Source organism: Periplaneta americana, chromosome 6, assembly GCF_040183065.1.
Source record: "Periplaneta americana isolate PAMFEO1 chromosome 6, P.americana_PAMFEO1_priV1, whole genome shotgun sequence".
Classification (NCBI taxonomy): domain Eukaryota; kingdom Metazoa; phylum Arthropoda; class Insecta; order Blattodea; family Blattidae; genus Periplaneta; species Periplaneta americana.
In genome coordinates, this window is record NC_091122.1 from 126,654,008 (window position 1) to 126,672,813 (window position 18,806).

At 35.3% G+C, this 18,806-nt stretch overlaps 1 protein-coding gene across 10 annotated transcripts in view; it reads left to right on the forward strand.

Annotated features, from left to right (window-relative positions):
• Nucleotides 1-12,562, forward strand: part of Myo10A (Myosin 10A) — a 696,078-nt gene extending 683,516 nt beyond the window's left edge. For all 10 annotated transcript variants that reach the window (XM_069828898.1, XM_069828899.1, XM_069828900.1 and 7 more), the window contains 3 exons: nucleotides 2,781-2,985; nucleotides 6,770-6,903; nucleotides 7,681-12,562. In XM_069828898.1, coding sequence (XP_069684999.1) covers nucleotides 2,781-2,985; nucleotides 6,770-6,903; nucleotides 7,681-7,890 — 549 coding nt within the window. In that variant the 3' untranslated portion in view covers nucleotides 7,891-12,562. The remainder of the gene's footprint in view (nucleotides 1-2,780; nucleotides 2,986-6,769; nucleotides 6,904-7,680) is intronic.
• The last annotated feature ends 6,244 nt before the right edge of the window (nucleotides 12,563-18,806 follow it).

An 18,806-nucleotide genomic window follows, 5' to 3' on the forward strand; every position in this document is an offset into this window, starting at 1 on the left:
GGGGTTAGCAGTTGCTTCTTAATAGGCTTACGAGCCCTTCGTCCATCTTCCAAAAGCCTACGCCGCACTGTTGTGACGTGAATATTCGTCCCAGTGGTAGCCATTAACTCGCGGGTTAAGTCGACAGCAGTTATTCTAGGATTTAATTTACTTTTCCTGACAATTAAACGATCATCTGCAGGTGAAGTCTTCCTTTTCAGGCCACAGTTTCCTTTTTTCTGGGGTGTGATGGATCCAGTCTCCCTGTATCGTTTTATGATCGAATTAACAGTAGCCAAACCGATGTGACATTCTGCAGCAATTTGGCTCTGTGTCATAGAAGAATGCTCTGCTAATGTTATAATTTTAGACCGTTTTCGTGGAGTTGTATCCATTTGTGAAGACAACAGTATGTACACAGGATTGCAGTATTAAGTCTTCAACACAACTGAAATACTTATAAGTACAAAACAACAGGCAAAATGTCACATATTATAAAAAAATAATAACGACAGACCTTCAACAATGGAATTACACGTACTACAGATATCAATTAAAGCGGTATGAGCAGCTGTGAGGCCAACAATGACAGAAAATGTAAAAATATGTCGTGTTCGGATTAATTTGCACACTACTGTAGAAGACATGTCTAACAGGAGAATTTCTATGAGCCATAGTAATGAATTTTGTTGATAACAAATTTTCTATTAATTTTTGAATAGTTAGGTTATAAACAATATTGTTGGTACATGTTTCTCAAAATGTGGTTCATCCACCACCAATTTTCCTCGATCTGTTGTTAAATGGATTTATTCATTCATAATTTTCTGCCCAAGGGCAGTCCTTGACTGCAAACCCAACATTATACAATCTAATGTACCTAACATAATTTTTTATCATTACTTAATATTAATTTAGGTAGTCCCAATACAGTGAAATTCATTCATTCATTCATAGTGTTCTACCCAAGCGCATATCTTTCACTGCAAATCCAGCATTCTCCAGTCTTTCTTATTTTCTCCTCTTACTCTCTGCATATGATCCATATATCTTAATGTCGTCTATCATCTGATATAGGGTGACCAGATTCACATCGATAAAAAAGAGGACACAAAGCTTCAAAAAGGAGGGCATTGTTCGAAAAAAAGGGGACAGAAAATATATACTTTCATTTAAGCTTAGGCTTATATTATGCTTTAAATTACGTCAATATACAGTACAGGTTTAGACTTACATCATACTTAAAAGTATGTTAATATCTATTTTATTACAAAATAATTATGATAAAACTTAAAAATAATAATGATTTTACAGTTGGTTACATATGAAAGTCAAGGGAACTATAATTATTAAAGCGGACAGAAAATATCTATTTATATTTAGGCTTAGTCCTATATTGTATTTGAATTATGTCAATATCTATTTTATTATAGCATATTTATGATAAAACTTAATAATATAAAATGATTTTACATATGAAAGCCAAGGGAACATTAATTATTATCAAAAGGAGGAGCAAAGAGAGTTAAGAATGTTGGCAAAGAGTATATTCCGTCGATGCTGCTGCCGCTTACTGGCAAATTACTTGAAAAAGGCGTCCAATCAGATAGTTTCAAAATATCAGGCATACAAGTTACGAAAAGGTGGACATTTCTTGGTTTTTTTTCAAAATCCACACAGACCCCGGACAAAGGCCTAAAAAGGAGGACATGTCCGGATAAAAGAGGACATCTGGCCACCCTAATCTGATATCTTCTTCTGCCCCGAACTCTTCTCCTGTTCACCGTTTCTTCCAGTGCATCCTTCAGAAGGCAGTTTCTTCTCAGCCAGTGACCCAGCCATTTCCTTTTCCTCTTCCTTCCTGATGAGAGAGTGAAATTATTGTAATTGAAAATGTTGGAAGATCACTGTTAACAGTTGATAATCATGGGCATTAAATGGTTATGAAAAAGTATTTGTAAGGGTTTTCTCTTGAGACTGAAGTTTCTTAACATTGCCAGCTATTTTTAACAAGTCCTCGATCTTTCAGCAAATTGATTATTGAATAATAACCTTAAAAGTTTTCGTAAGAACAATTTCTACTATTGGTAAGGGTTTCGAAATATCAAATTGTTACTTGTCTGTGCACTTTCTTAAACCAATGATAGTGTTCTGCTTTAGGTTTTAAAGTGTTATATAAAAATAATGACTTCGTATTGGCACATGATTCCACTGTCCCTCCTACTGACAGCACTGATAGCAATCCTAATCCATTTGTAAAAATAGTGACTGAATCCGATAAGAATAAGAACGAAAATGATTGTGCCAGTAGGGTAGGGAGAAGTTTGTTGATATGTTCAAATATGTACGTACCGGTAATTATTTCTGTAGTTTGTTAAGAAATTTGCTAAGTTTTTTTTTTTTCTGGGCAGTAAAAGGCTTATAATTATTTTGTAAATATGCAGTTTATTGTTTATTCTAATAAGTCTTTTTTATAGGATATATAAATTTTTAAATGATAATTAACTGAAATAATTTATAGTTTTGATAATAACCACTTTGGAATACTGGTAGTGTTTCTTACAGTCCGCAGAATGTTTAAAATTCTTTAAGTATCTGTAATCTTTATTTTCATAATAGTTGAGAAATGCTGGTAAAGTCTAAATATCTTAAGTATCAGTACTGTACTTAAGGAGCTGAATGGAAGTGGCGAATTTGAAATCGTGTCAGGTGTTTGCTTGAATCTTTCATATAAAAAGTAGGAAATAGCTGTGTTCTGGAGCTAGAACTAGAGTTGTAAATGTTTCTGTTTCGTTCAACAGTACGACATAGCAAAGATGGCAGCACTGCTACACCGCGCAGCTGACATGACTCATGTGCCAACAATGAAGGAAACCAAGTTCCTGCTGCCAAAGCCTGCGCTGACAGTGCGAGATGTGAAGCCTGCGCAGTGGGTGAACATGGTGCAGAGCAACTGGAGGGATGTGGAGACTCTCACCACGATCCAGTCCAAAGCGCAAGTGCTAGGTCAGTAGAGATATTTTTAAAGTAGAACCTCGATAATCCGAACTAATTGGGACCAGGGGCAGTTCGGACTATCAGTTTGTTCGGATTATCAGATACAGTATATTCTCGTTAATCCGAACTAATTGGGACCAAGACCTATTCGGATTACAAGATTTTCGGATTAACCGAAATATTTCCTGTAATGCAATGCATGCTATTCACGAGCGCTGAGAGACAGTGGTGGGGTGGTGGGAGTACCTGTTGCTATTTTTAGAACCACAACCAACAGGTTCACTTCATTACGACAACAGAAAATTACTGATTTTATGAACATGACAGATGTGTAAATTATGTACAGAAAACACTAATTGTTGTAAGTACCCTTGAATGTGCTATTTTCATAATTTTTTGAAGTAAAAGAAATTGAGTGAATTTATACATTTTTTCTTTTCGCTACTTTGTACTATTACAATAAATTTGTTTTTTTGTTTTTTTTTTCTTAAAATAATTTTGTTCGGATTAACCAGATTTTCGTTTTAGCGTAGTTCGGATTAACGAGATTCTACTGCATATAGAACATATATAGTCCTAAATGCAAAGAAGTGATAAAAATCATTGCCTTTCTTTCTTATTCTGCTTCATGTACCATTTTATCTGATTTACGAGGGGATCCAGGAAATAACGACCGTTCGCGCATACCCGCCGCACAGCTGACTCCCCTTCCTTATTTGAAGGTCAACTGGCTTCCTTAACATGTGTTCTCATAATGTTGTGAGTACTGGTTGCAACAAGTCGCCATTGTGCATTTTGTGTTACTTCAAAATGAACGACGTGATTGATAATCCCGCCGACTGTGAGGTGAGGAGTGTGATTCGATTTTTGAATGCCCGACATTTGAAACCTGCAGAAATTTACCGGCAATTGAAAGAAGTGTATGGTGATACTGTAATGAATGAAAGAAATGTGAGAAAATGGTGCGAAATGTTCAACAGTGGGCGAACAAATGTCCACGATGAAACTCGACCCAGACGCCCATCACTCACCACAGAAGACCTGAAGACTAAAGTGAACGACAGAATCTTGCAAGACGGGCGCACGTCACTCGACGAATTGCATATTGCCTTTCCTGACATTTCTCGTTCTTTGCTTGGTGAAATTGTGTCGCAACATCTTGGCTACCACAAAATCTGTGCACGATGGGTTCCACGGCAACTGAGTGACCAACACAAAACTCAGAGAATGGCCTCAGCATTGACATTCTTGATGCGATATCACACAGATGGAGACGCCTTTCTTGATCAAATTGTGACTGGTGATGAGACCTGGGTGTCTCACAACACCCCAGAGACCAGGCGCCAATCACGTCAGTGGAATCATCCCTCATCACCCAAGAAACCAAGAAAATTCAAACAGACTCTCTCAACACAAAAAGTCATGGCTACTGTCTTTTGGGATCGCAAAGGTGTTCTTTTGCTGGATTTCATGCCAAAAGGCACAACGATCAATGCAAATCGTTATTGTGAGACTTTACGAAAATTACGGCAAGCCATCCAAAACAAGAGGCGAGGAATGCTTTCGAGAGGAGTTGTGCTTCTTCACGACAACACCCGCCCGCACACTGCTGCTTAAACTCGAGAATTGCTGGATCAATTCGGTTGGGAAATCTTTGATCATCCGCCCTATAGTCCAGACCTTGCTCCTAGCGATTTTCACCTTTTCATTAAGCTGAAAGACTTTCTGGGTGGTACGCATTTTGGAAGTGATGAAGAGTTGAAGAAGACAGTGAACACCTGGCTTAATGAACTGGCGGCAGAGGAGTATAACACGGGAATTCTAAAGCTAGTGAACAGATACGACAAATGTTTAAATGTAGGTGGTGATTATGTAGAGAAGTAAAGGAAGCTTCAGTTATGTAACAGACTTTGTTTTTTTCAAATAAATATATATATTTTAATTATTACAACAAAACGGTCGTTATTTCCTGGATCCCCCTCGTACATACCACTGCTGGTAAAGAAAGCGAGCTCCACTGGATCTTCTTTTCGGTGCCCTCTTGTTTTCAGTGCTTTCCGATAATGTACGTACGTTCGGTAGTACCTAAGTTCGGATTATTGAGATTCGAATTATCGAGTTTCTGCTGAACACCGGAAGTTGATACAAAATAATAAGTGTTTATTGTCAATCATAGAAACTGTACAGAGTTCGTTACAAAATACAATTAGGCCTATCATAAACATAACTACACTTATTTTTATTACTGTCACATTCTTCCTCCTGTTCATCATCATCATCATCATCATCATCATCATCATCATCATAAATCCTAAATCGTCTTTCAAAGCAGCTTCTACTGTTGTAATTCGTCTCAAAGCAAACCTCTTCCATATTTCTTTATCTTCCTGTGTTGTCTCGTTTTCAGTTTCCTGCTTTACTTTCTACATGTGTTGTTGATCCTCCATCTGTCTTTCTCTCTGTTGTGTTTTTTCTTTAATTAACTTGGCTCTACTTCATCCTCCAAGCTTATAGTATATCCAAACCATTTTAGGCCTAATTTTTATTCTTGTGGTTTTGGTTAACTTAAATGAAGTTCCCCTAACGCCAAAAAGAAGTCCTTTCACTTCCCATGTATTAATATTCATTTTGTATCTCTCACTGAAGTGAGGAATACATAAATTGTAAATAGACTTCTTTTCATCGTTAACATTATTGGCTTGTTGATCATCTTTTTCAAAACAGACAGTGGGATCAAGAATGAGACTTCTTTGATTCCGGCGATCGATGGCTATAATGTCTGCTCTTCTCGTTGACCCATTCTCAGCCAAGCAGTGTACTTCTTTGTAAACATCCCACGTTGCCTTCCGAAGAGTGGTTGCGCTGGAGCTTCTCATTTTATGGTGGTGATTGTTCCTCAGTAATTCTTGTTTAGGGCAATAACCCAGAACATGTCCAAGGGTTTCTACTCTGCTGCATCCTGGATGACGACAGTTTTGATCTTGAAAGGAACGACCCGGCACAGATCATACTGTTTTTGGACATCTTTATGGCATTGATTCACTCTGATGATGATATCCCTATTCTATTACTAATACAAGAGTTTCTTTTTCTTTATAAATTGTGTAACTTTTTTTATTGAAAGCCTGTTTTTACTTTACCCCTTTTATTTTCCTTAACTCTGAATATCTACTTCATAAACTACTGTGTACATATTCAATATCATGTTATTTGTAAACACAATTGCATTATAATAATGTAAGAAATAAGTTTATTATTACAATAATTAAGTAGTTTGGACTTTTTCTATTGCTGATTGTCAAAAATATATAAACTCACAACGTTTCGAAGAGTGAGTCTCTCTTCGTCTTAAGGTGAAAAGGAATCTACTGTGGGGATCATTACAAACAGCAAACCTGTCTGACTGATCGACAACTGTTTGATCGGTGTGAGAAATAGTTATTACAAAGAACGTCAAGAGACATCCAGAATAAAAAGTTTACTACTTCCTATTTTAAAATTCATAATATTATAAAGTGAACCCCAAGAAAAACGAATTATTATAAAAATGATTTTTAAAATCGATACTTGTTCCCTATCTCAGCACTGTTGAGCAATTCATTGAGAGAACAAGTTATTTCAGAGTTAAATATTGGCTTTAGTCTCTTTTGCTAATTTACTCCATTCTTTGTCATACAATGTGAGTGTGTAAACTTAAGCAATGATACACATAGAAAACTCCAAAATTGAATTAATGTAATTGTAGATATTGTATTATAATTATATAACCTTACTATATGTTGATTCCTTGCAGATATATTATCCAAATGGCCACTTTTTGGATCAAGTTTCTTTGCTGTGAAGCGAGTGTCTGATCCAAAGGAACGCTCAGACCACATTTTGGCTCTAAATAGGCATGGCGTGCACTTCATAGACCTCGTCACACATGTAAGTAGTGTAACATAATTGCGATTTGATACAGAGCAGTGAAATTATTCATATGCACTTAACACATCTATTGAAAACTTATTTTACGGAAATTTTCATTACCGGTACCGAAAAGAATGTCTGATAAACTATTCCCTATAAAATACAGTTGTTACTTGGTAGTGAGTAAAAAAGTGTTCTCAATGCAATCTTTTAAGACTGGAAAGTCTAAGTTGCTTTTAATATTGTATAAGACTTGTCTGGTATGGTTAATTTATTTCTTTCTGATGTAAGAAAAAATGTGCTTCTCAATGCGAAATAACTGTGCCTTTAACTTGTCGAGCCAAGGACTGGATAATGAAAGGATATTAGTTGGGTTTGCCTTCTCATTTACTTTCAGGATCAGAACATTCATGCACATGCTAATTGCGCTTTTTCAAGTAGTTACACAGACAACGTGTAAGAGATCTCTTTTCATTCATTATATCAACCAACCAATCAATTAGGCAATCGTTGTAAAGCGTTGTAAAGTAATCAATTAAAATAAAAGTAACTTACGCGAATACTCAGGTGTAGAAGCCAACTCCAGAGATCGTAACGGTTAATTGCTTCATGGAGAATCTCCCATTTGAATTTCACAGTATTTGTGTTTATAGTACATACGCTTTTTTTTTGTCTGGTATGGCTGATAGTCTTATCTCTACCAGGTTAAATAAATAAATAAATATTTTATCTTTAATTAAATATGGAAAGAATGTAAAAGAAAAACTTGAGATTACTTTTTATGTGTTTTTCCAGGAGACACTAACGCATTATCCATTTTCGGAAGTTATTTCAACTCGAAAAGTGAAGTCTGAGGATGGAACTTTGTTCCTGGACATGAAATGCGGTAACCTCATGCAGCAACGTATCACCAGGTTGCAGACAGATCAGGCGCACGAGATCTCACGTCTGATCAGACAGTACATCACAATGGAGCAAAGACTTCAGCAGCGTTCAGTGGCGTGAAGCATGTTCAGTGTACTCAGAACAGGAAAACGAGACGCTCAACACAAGTTTCTGTCATTGTCTGGAGAAAACTTGGAGGTGAACATTTAGTATTTCTTTTTGTGTTGTTGTTGTTGGTAGAGGAGTAATGACAGTACAGTGTCTTTTATTTTTGTATGTTTTTAATATTAAAATTCCAAGTTCACATATCCATTATTCAACATACAGTGCCAAAATAAAGCTAGTATTTCATATTATTTATTCATTCTTAGGGAAAAATAAGTGGGTTGTTTGAAAATAATATTCTGAATTATATGATTGGCGTGCAGTGCATGAACGAGAGTTGAATAATTTTAAAATTTATTAGAAGTTTTAAACAGAAGAATTATTCATAAACAGTTACCGATTTAATGAGTAGTCTTATTTGATACTAGATATTCAATGGCTGGACAAGAGCTGCAATACAATATATTGATACTTAAAAAAATAATTTGTCTCTTAGGTATCTCGCCATTAGTATGTTATGCAGTGATATACAAAACGTGATTTTCGTATGGTAAATTGTAGTATAAGTTTGAATGTTATAAATATCTTGTACAATTATTATGTTTTATTTTTTGGTACAAATTTTCCTCTTCTCGATGCAACTTTTTCCCAGACATAGTAAAATGCAGTTTGGAGTCTGAATTATACCACACATTCTATTCCTCACCTAAAAGAATGTTATAGTTGCGAAATTATGTTTAGTACTGTAATATTTTCTGAGTTCAAGATACAACAAAAAATAAATATACAAACAGAACTCAAAATGTTTACTGCACATAGACTCCATGTTGAATCTTTCGTACACTACTTTTAACACTTGAATATAAATAATTGATTAATACATAATACATCTACATATGCCGAACACATAACTAATGCTAACCACACATACAATAACATAAATACAGACATGGAAATCCTACACATACAACCCAAAAACCAAAAACTCAACACACTAGAACAATATGAAATATACAGACACACTAAAACACACTCTAATCAAATTCTCAACACACAGATCAATTTCAGAACACACACACACACACACTATTTGACACAACTCTTCATCACACGAACGCACCCACACAACAGGCAGCGAAGTTAAGATAGTGCTGAGATCTAGTAGGCTCTGAGGATGGTGTCAAGTAGCACCGAAACAGCTGTAAGCCACACATGCTTACATAATTAACACGAGTAAGATCGCCATTTAATCAATTATAAATATTAACTGATGTTTTAATTCATTATCTTTATTTTATAAAATATAATCTTTGTATATATTGAAGACATAATTTGATTTTATGCTCTTTAACGCAAACTTAATGGGACAAACAGTAACAGAACAGCCTGAAAGAGCAATCATTATTTGAAGGATTCATTCGTCATCTCTTTCTTGTGACTGTCCAGATATCGAATATCTAGTAGATAATGTCCAGTGTCACCCAGCTAACCAAAAATATTTTGTAACTAAAATAATTACATTATGTTTTATTCCACATTACTCAAAACGTGCTTTATTTTAAGGTCTGTATTTTGGATAATGATTTTACTTAAAACCGAAATAAGAATTGAAGAGTAGTGTTATGTAGTTTGAATTATATTGGTCATTCCAGACCAATATGGAATGTTTATTACGAGAAACGAATAGAGAAGCTAATTGTAAGAAAACAATACTCAGTCATATTTTTTTTGATGTCACTGGTTAAGCATATCTTATTCTGAAATGGTTGTCTGTAGTTCATTCACTGTCCATGGAATAATTGATTTGGTTACACAATTTATATATTATGCTGTGTTGTAATTATATTAAATTCTAATTTAGACTTACTTTTATACAAGTGACTGACCACTTAGAGGTCACTTTTCAAGTAATAATGATATATCGGTACAACTTATACTTCGAAGTTCTTCTCAATTACATCTACTTATGAGATGCGAGTTCAGATAGAATTGATTCACATAATGTCTGTCACACACCTAAAATAACGAGCATAGCTGTGTCTTAGAAAAACTGATTTTCTAGTTTTAGACTGTGCTCGTCTATTTTTTTCATTGCTGTGCAGTGCTATATGTGCTCTTGGTGGTCAAGTCAAATGGTTATCCTGCTTGCTACTTAACTGTCTGAGGTTCATAGTTAAAAATCCTAACCGAATTTTAACCGATTTTAAAGAACGAAAACAATGCTGAACATGATTTCCCTCAAAAGGAAAGTAAAACTAGGAAGTCCTTGCATAGATTTGTAACACATTAAGAGCCGCATGTCCCAGAACAAGAGGGCTGCAGGAAAAAAGTAGGCCTAATGCAAATTTGTTTCCTACTTCAAATTTCATCATCCTGATTCACCTATTATCGGAAGTAATGAATTCACATTAGATGTGTTCTCTTCTTTGACATTGAATTCTACACTCTGCCCCTAAGGAATCGAAAAAAAATTTAGTTGGCTATTTCTGAAAGTGTTAGCAACCAACCAAGCTGCTTCATACTCGTTCTCGGTATGTGCTTCCAACAGACTATCTTATTACATAATGCTCATTACATACAGTAAAACTTCATTTATATGTTTTCACGGGAGTCTGAAGAAAAAAACGTAAGAGTGAAAAAACATGTTAGTGAAATGGCATTCAATAACATCTGAAATAGCATTTCAAGAATATAAGGAAAGAACTAGTTAAGTCAATTTAGTAAACTTTTCACAAGAGAAATTATTTAGAACTTTATAGTTAAGCCGTCTTTGAGTCTATAATACAGTAGATACCCGTACTTAAATTCATAACACATATTCCTGAAGAATATTAGACTATTTGCAGGAAATCTTACCTGCTTAGAACTAAAGATGGCTGATATATTACATTTCAAAGTCCAATCCAGAGCATTTTACAAAATTGACTTACCTTGTTAAGTCAGTCAGCTTGCTTTTGTTTGCTCCTAAAGAATAAACCACGCCCTCATATTGCAATAACTGTTTCATAATTTGTTCAGTTACATTGTGATGTATTTATGAAACATTTCACTGTTTCTAAAGTATTAACAGCATCATTAAAGAACACAAGATTGTTGGAGGTTAGCTCATCATCTTCATCTTCCTCTTTCTCTCACAACTCCTGTCTTGTGACCTTAAAAAATTACAGAGATTGCCATGGCAAACCTTATTTTGAGCAAAATTGCAAAATTGATTTAGAATGTATCTCTCATGGTTTTAAATACGATCGTGTAAGTATAAAAAATGAATAATTGAAAAACGTAGATCCGAAATAAATTACCATGGAAGTATAGGAATTTTGCCGGGACCTAAAAAAAGAAAAACACAATTAAGTCTTAAAAATGCGTAAGTGCAAAACGTATAAAAGGAACTTTATTGTATTACCTTTATAATAGTCACAATTTCTTCTGTTTTTAGTTTTTCATTGTGATAGTTATACTTACTTTTTTTAGTGTGGGATCTCAATTAAGCCGAAGGCAAACCAAAAGAGTTAGTGATTTTGTTATCAAGTGCACAGCATTACAAACCAATTAACCAAAATGTCTGAGACTGTAAGGATCTCTGATAAAATAGATAATTATGAGATACTTGCATTCATTCGAAGATTCTGAAGACTTCCGCGAAAAGGGACGTAACTGGTTTAACAGTGTTAGGTATCTGTATGGCTACAAAAAGTCAATAGATTGGTATAAACAGACCTTTACTCTTGCACCCAAATTTAATCAGATGCAAATGCAATATAATATAATATTCATTGTTTATGATCGCATAAAATAACTGGCATTTAAGTGTGCTTAAATGCGACAGGCTCATGTCAGTAGATTTACTGGCATGTAAAAGAACTCTTGCGGGACAAAATTCCGGCACATTCGGCGATGCTGATATAACCTCTGCAGTTGAAAGCATCGTTAAATAAAACAACATTTAACATAAAATAACTCATATTGTTTGTCGTAACCTCAAATAATCTTATTCCGTGGATAGCTGTAGAGAACTGTGTGTGGATGTGAGTGAGAGGTACCGGTAGTAAATATTTCTTGATGGTATTAATCGACGTGCCCTGTCAACCAAAATGGGCTTTGAGAGATTTTTCTAATGCTCAAAAGTTATTTTAATGGAAACGATATGCTGCAATAAGTATTGCATTTATATAATATTGTTACAATTATTGTTACATGTGTAAATAATGCATTAGGCAACTAACCACTTTAGATGTAGTGTTATGAAGCGATACGAATTGGTATGGATGTGGTCAGAGACACTTGGAGAGCGGTTTGCTTAGATAAGTGTTGTGGCAAGTTGCCGGTCTGTATAGGTAGCTTATGAATCTGATTACTGGACTGTAATCGCATTTAGACAACGATTAGACAATTGTGTTATGCGCATTATCACCTTCCTGTTGTTTACAAATACAGGAAGACATTTTGTTTATATATTGCTGCAGTATATAGATGGAAAGATACTCTATAGTATACAAACGCTTCTTCTGAGATGTAAAGTTTGAAGAATCTGTTCTCTACAGGAGAATTACGAAGGAAGAGCTCAATAATTCTTTCTACAGAACACTTTTGCCAGTTTTCAATGGAATGTTTTATTTTTTATTTTAGAAATACGTTGCTGTATTTCCGATCATCATCTTGCTATGAATAAGCCAAAGTACTCACCTGACATTCCAGTCTTGCTCCGTTGCCCCCTTCCTCTCCCCATCATTTTATAGTAGTGTTTTTATACAGAGCTTATGAAGTCATAGAACTTCATACTTCTCTCTTATCCCGTCAAACCTCTCACTTCCTTGAAAAATAACATAATTTTTTCTTTCAGTAAGTTTTATATAGGCATAAGTAAAGTGATACAGATGTTTTACATACACTGCAATACAACCTACAGTTATATATAAAAGTGAAAAATAAAATTGTGTACTTATTTTTTAGGACAACGTTGTTTTATTTTATTTTCTCCCTTTCTTTTCTTTAATACGTATTTGAAAATAAATTATATTATTTATATATATTTTTTTGTTTATGTTCTTTTTTTGTTTGATTATTCGTTTTTTATTAATTTATGAGGCAGTAGAGCAAATGAACAGCTTCACATACTTGGGGTGTACTATAAGCAGTAACATGAGCTGCTGCCAAGAAGTCAAAAGGAGGATAGCAATGGCAAAGGAAGCTTTTAATAGAAAAAGGAGCATCTTCTGCGGACTTCTGGAAAAAAAAAAACTAAGGAAGGGCTTTTCGTGGAGTGTAACATTACGACGAAGTGAAGAAAAGCGAATAGAAGCATTTGAAATGTAGATATGGAGAAGAATGGAGCATGTGAAATGGACAGACAGAATAAGAAATGAAGCTGTGTTGGAAAGAGTGGGTAAAGAAAGAATGATGCTGAATCTAATCAGAAAGAGAAAAAGGAATTGGTTGGGTCACTGGCTGAGAAGAAACTGCCTACTGAAGGATGCACTGGAAGGAATGGTGAATGGGAGAAGAGTTCGAGGCAGAAGAAGATGTCAGATGATAGACGACATTAAGATATATGGATCATATGTGGAAATTAAGAGAAAGGCAGAAAATAGGAAAGATTGGAGAAAGCTGGGTTTGCAGTGAAAGACCTGCCGTTGGACAGAACATTTATGTATGTATGTACCTGTATATTTTTCTTATACTTGTTTTTTTGAAAGATGGGACACGACAGGAGCGTTGCAATCGGAAAAACAACTGAATGTCACATAGCGTGGTAGACCTGTTGCTATGGTAACAACGGTTGAGTTGCCAAACTTACACTTCCCCTTGGCGAGTGCTTAATAGCTCTATTGGCGACATTTATTGTGCACACAATGTTGGCGTTGGTACATTTCGTCTTTGATTCTCTGTCGATTTTTGTATTGTTTTCTTACCTCCGCGTAAATTGTCAATTAATGTTTTAACGTCAGCCATCTTCACAACAATTGCTGTCTTCCATCAGCTGGCAGCGTGGTAGTCCATATTGGCAACATGGCACTGTAGTTCCAAGTTCGGTCGCTTAACTGTCATGTCCCATCTTTCAAAACAACAAGTATAGTATAGGTATATTTAACTCCATGGACATTAAAAGAGATCTTACTCAATTCTTCCTCATGAAATCTTCCTATGTCTCATTTAAGGAAAGCACTAAGAAGTTTAATATTATTTCCGTTTTCTTTCCCTTTTTCACGACAGCAATTTTGAAGGTAATTAATAATAATTGGTTATAGGCTATAGTGGTATATATATATTGTATTAGAAAGCAGTTACTTAATCAACGGAAATTGCATAAGTAATGCTGTGATTGAGTATTTTGTTTTCAACTTAGCATTATGAAAAGATTCAAGATGGTCTTAGTGAGATGTGTTTGCATGACGTGATTCTTTTATTATTATTTTATACTCCCGAGTTAAGGGGACTGGCTAGTCTACACGTATGGCTGTTGTGTGTAAGTGAAATAAGTGAAGAAATTTTGCTATTATTCTTCAACTTTCGAATCTATCCCTCCGTATTTCTATAAAGAAGCTCTAAAATTAATTTTTAAGATGTAATGAAATTGTTTACCTTAAAATTTAAAAAATCAATATCAAAATTGTGCTTATGACATTTTGAAGAACTCGCTTTTAGGATTAAAATATCCTGTTAATTTTTCTTCTTCAAAATTTGGGCCCCAAAAAGTTTCTTTTTTTAACTAATCTCGAATTTAAGTTGTTGCAGCAATAATATTTCTACAAAAAAAAAATGCATCAATTAGGAAAAAATTTGAAATTTGACAATCTTCTCCATTTAAAATTTTGTATTCAATTTTTATTTTGTGATAAGACTTAATATAGGTAACATTGTTTCTTCAGAATCAGGGGAGAAATGTATTGCAAATTACTAGCATAGTAGAAATCTTTAGTTCTTCCTTGAGGAAGTCCCATTGATAATTTATTGTATAGATTTTATGAGACTTTGTGTCATAAGTTGTATGCATAGGCGGAGTTATAGGGAGGGTAGCCCCCCCCCCCCAAACTTGTCTGAACTCTTTTTCTTCTATTAATGTTAAAAAATATTGAATTCAAAAGAACTTTTTTGCTTTTGTTTATGATTAAGTTTCTGTATTTAAATTGACGAATTAATGTCTTCAGATCGTGTGTCTGGACTATAATATTTATTTTAAATTTCTGAATGTATGAGAATTCCTATGCCTCATTTGAGGAATGGAAGCATTGTAACATATCTTTTGTAACAGCCTGTACTCATGTGTTAGAAGTCTGCAGGTGTTCAGGCCGGCACTTGGAGAAATATGAATAACATACTGCACAACAGTGCAGAAAAAAAAAATAAGTAATCCCCGTATAATGTGAAAACGTAAAGACGAGATTAAATCAAATAATAGAGCTTACATTTTATATGATATCTTCAGGAAGGTAAACGTCATATAAAAGAGTTTCTGTTAACACTGTTACGTAGTTTTATTTATGTTTCTGTACGAGAGACAAAAAGGAGATTGTTTTAAATTATGCCCTATTATAATTTGTAGGAGACTACAGTTCAAGTCCTATACAACTCGGTCCAATACATCGCAGATATGGAGGTAACTCTGTAAGAAACATACCCCCGAATACCATTATTAAATGATCATATTTCGATATACTGTACCACGATTAAGCTATAGCGGGGGAAGGAGGTAAATGATGTCCCCCATAACCCCGTTATATGGAGATTCTATGGTTTTGCTTTGCTCCCCCCCCCCCCCCAATGAAACTGTTCTCTCTCCACCTATGGTTGTATGGACTCTAGTATTGTCTGTAGGTCAGTTAAGCATTATTGCCTTGTTTATTTCCTCTGAAACAAATGCTTTTGTTATCAGGACTATTAAATAGGCGATAAGGATGAATGTCTGCCATTAACTAGCAGTACTTTCCTCGTTCTCAATACTAGAATTTCTTCCTGTTACATTCATGACAAGACACCTGAATACCGATTTCATTGTCTGTATGCATTCTTCAGTTTTAAATACGGTACCTAAAACAACGGTAGTAGATCTCAGTGAGTACCTACTTAGTTTCCAATTAAACATATTATTTCGACTATTACACTTTTACTACGTCATACTACTTTTGACCAATAAAACGCTATGGAACGATGTGTTTCAACCAATCATGGCTGCTTATCCTACAGTTTTTATCATCTTCCTAGCATTTGGTGAAGAATGGTAGAATGGAGAAAAATTCTCCTCGACACCGGGATTCGAACCCGGGTTTTCAGCGCTACGTGCTGACGCTTTATCCACTACTGTTCTCCAACCAGGAGATAAACCGTGAAAGGAATGTGCTTACTACTGCGTCATCTATTGGAGCGAAGTAGATAGATAATATTAGAGTTATAACGTCAGTTTAAAAATCATGCGCTCTCCTGCATATGTTATTTCCTGTATGGAGGGATTAAAAGACCAAGAGATTAACTGTGATCTAATTTTGTAACTAGGTTAGTATAAAAATGTGTAAGTTATATCAGTGTTATTGTTTGTGCTGTGAGAGCTAGCCAATAGAAATACGAGTACCCACGTGTGTGTCCTTATGACATCAACATTCATTCACAGCATCACCCCGCTCCCTCTCATTCCCTGGAGACTTTCTCGTGGTTGGAGTACAGTAAGCCACACCGCATTCAAATTCTAATGCATGATTGATTCACTCTTGGATTAAGTTCTTGGTTCTACCTCTCTGTTTCCGTAGAATTTGTTTTGTTATCACCTCCCTAGCATTTGTTTCTTTGCTTGCTAATATTATACTTTCAATAAGTAGGCCTACCTTTTAAAATGATTCATGTTGATTTCATCATCCTTAATTAAAGCTTTTCTATTAGCCTATTATTATTATTATTATTATTATTATTATTATTATGTAGCACGAGGACATACAACTGGTAACTGACAACCGAAGTGTTGGCTCCAATGGACGATCGATCAGCTGTAATTCCCGTCGTTCGGTAGACGACCGCATACGGCCTAACAAATACTCGGCCGTTCATGTTTCTAGTGGACGGACGGGTAGACTAAAGTCCTGGAAGATCGCGTGTGTGGGATGAAAATCGAGGTAATCTGTATCGGAGACACAGCCTCAAGTTTTATGCGTGAATACGTCGCTGGTAATAGTGTTGTTGCGTCACAATGACAACCAAATCTATTCTTTCCAGGTGTCTTGAAATCCTGGTAGCCTATATCTTCGCTGCAGCATGCCACTGACAAGCAAACATTCTGTTGAGGGCAGATAAAAAAGTTATTTTTTTTTTATTTCACCATGTTAATAATGTCAAAGGAAGTACTTATACAAATTTTGGCCACTCGACCGCAATTACGAGGACTGTAAAAAATAGTTCCCCAGGGGCCGTGAACAGAAAGAAAACATAATGTCATTGGAAAAAAATTATTGAAACAAACACAGCAATTGTTGAGCTTTTTTTCAACATATTTCCCACCGGAATTGAGACATTTGTCATGTCAGGGGATCGACAGAGAGGTCCAGAGGGCTGTCAAACGCTGGTTCCGATCCCAGGCTGCAGACTTCTACGATACAGGAATACAACAATTGACCCCATAGTATGACATATGTCTCAATTCCAGTGGGGAATATGTTGACAAATAGCGCAATAATTGCTGTATCTGTTTCAATAAATATTTCCATGCAATTGTGTTTTTTTTCTGTAAACGGCCACAGGGAAAATCACTTTCTGGACGGCCTCCATCAGAATGTTTGCTTGTGAGAGTAAACATGTCGGTTTCTGCACGAGTAAGCTCGCGCAAGGAACGATTGCCGAAAAGTAAAGGTGGCGTTGCTGTCAGTTTTGACGTGTGTGTAGGCACGCCGAGGGGGGCGAGAGGCGCGGGCCGATGTTAGTACTGCCTCTTCCAAAAAGATGAACAAATGAGGACATCGCTGTGGAAATAAAGAACGTAGCAAGAGAAAAATTCGAAGCTAATTAAACGCGCAACATGTGTTTACGAATGAAATAATAATACCGTGCGATACAAGACACATATTCACATGCAATGGAACAAACTAAAGTCTTAATATAACTGTCACAACGCAAGACTGATTCTATCGATGTCATTTCTCTTTCAACTGTACCTTTGAATATCATTCAAGCTATCTCGTGACCTTTCCTGTCGCCTGCTCTTCCTTATCGCATTGTTTCATTCGCATTCCTTCCGGCGATCCAGTTTAACGTGTCAACTGCTGATTGTTGTTTGTTGTTCAATTGAGATTTTTTTATAGTAGGCTGGTTCGTTATGAATCGTTCTCGAGATTCACAGCGTCGCACAATGCAATTTTCATGATCTAGCTGGACAAAAAATAACTTCTCTCCTATTCAACAGATGTTCATGAAACTTTATGCATAACTTACAGTAACTTATTTGATTTCAATGCAAACTATGGTTACGTTTGTGTACTGTAAGGGGAACTACCCCTTTACAGGGAGTGAATTTATACTAAATAACTTTTTTCCTATCTAACATATTTTCGTGAAACTTTATGCAGAACTTTAAGGCAGCATATTTGATCTGTGTACAAACTTTGATTATGTTTATGTAAGCGGAAGTACCTCTTTATAGAGGAAAATTTAGACAATAACATCTCTCCTATGTAACATATTGTCATGAGATTTTATACAGAACTTAAAATTAATGTATTTGATTTGCGTACCAACTCTGATTGCATTTGTGTAAAGGGAACCAACCCTTTATAGGGGATGAATTTACACAAAATTAATACCTTCTTTGTTATCTAATATATATTTTAGGAAACTTTATGCAGAACTGTAAGGTAGCACATTTGATCTGTATACAAATTTTGATAACGATTGTGTAAGGGGGAACTACCACTTTACAGGGAGTGAATTTATACCAAATAACGTTTTTCCTATCTAAC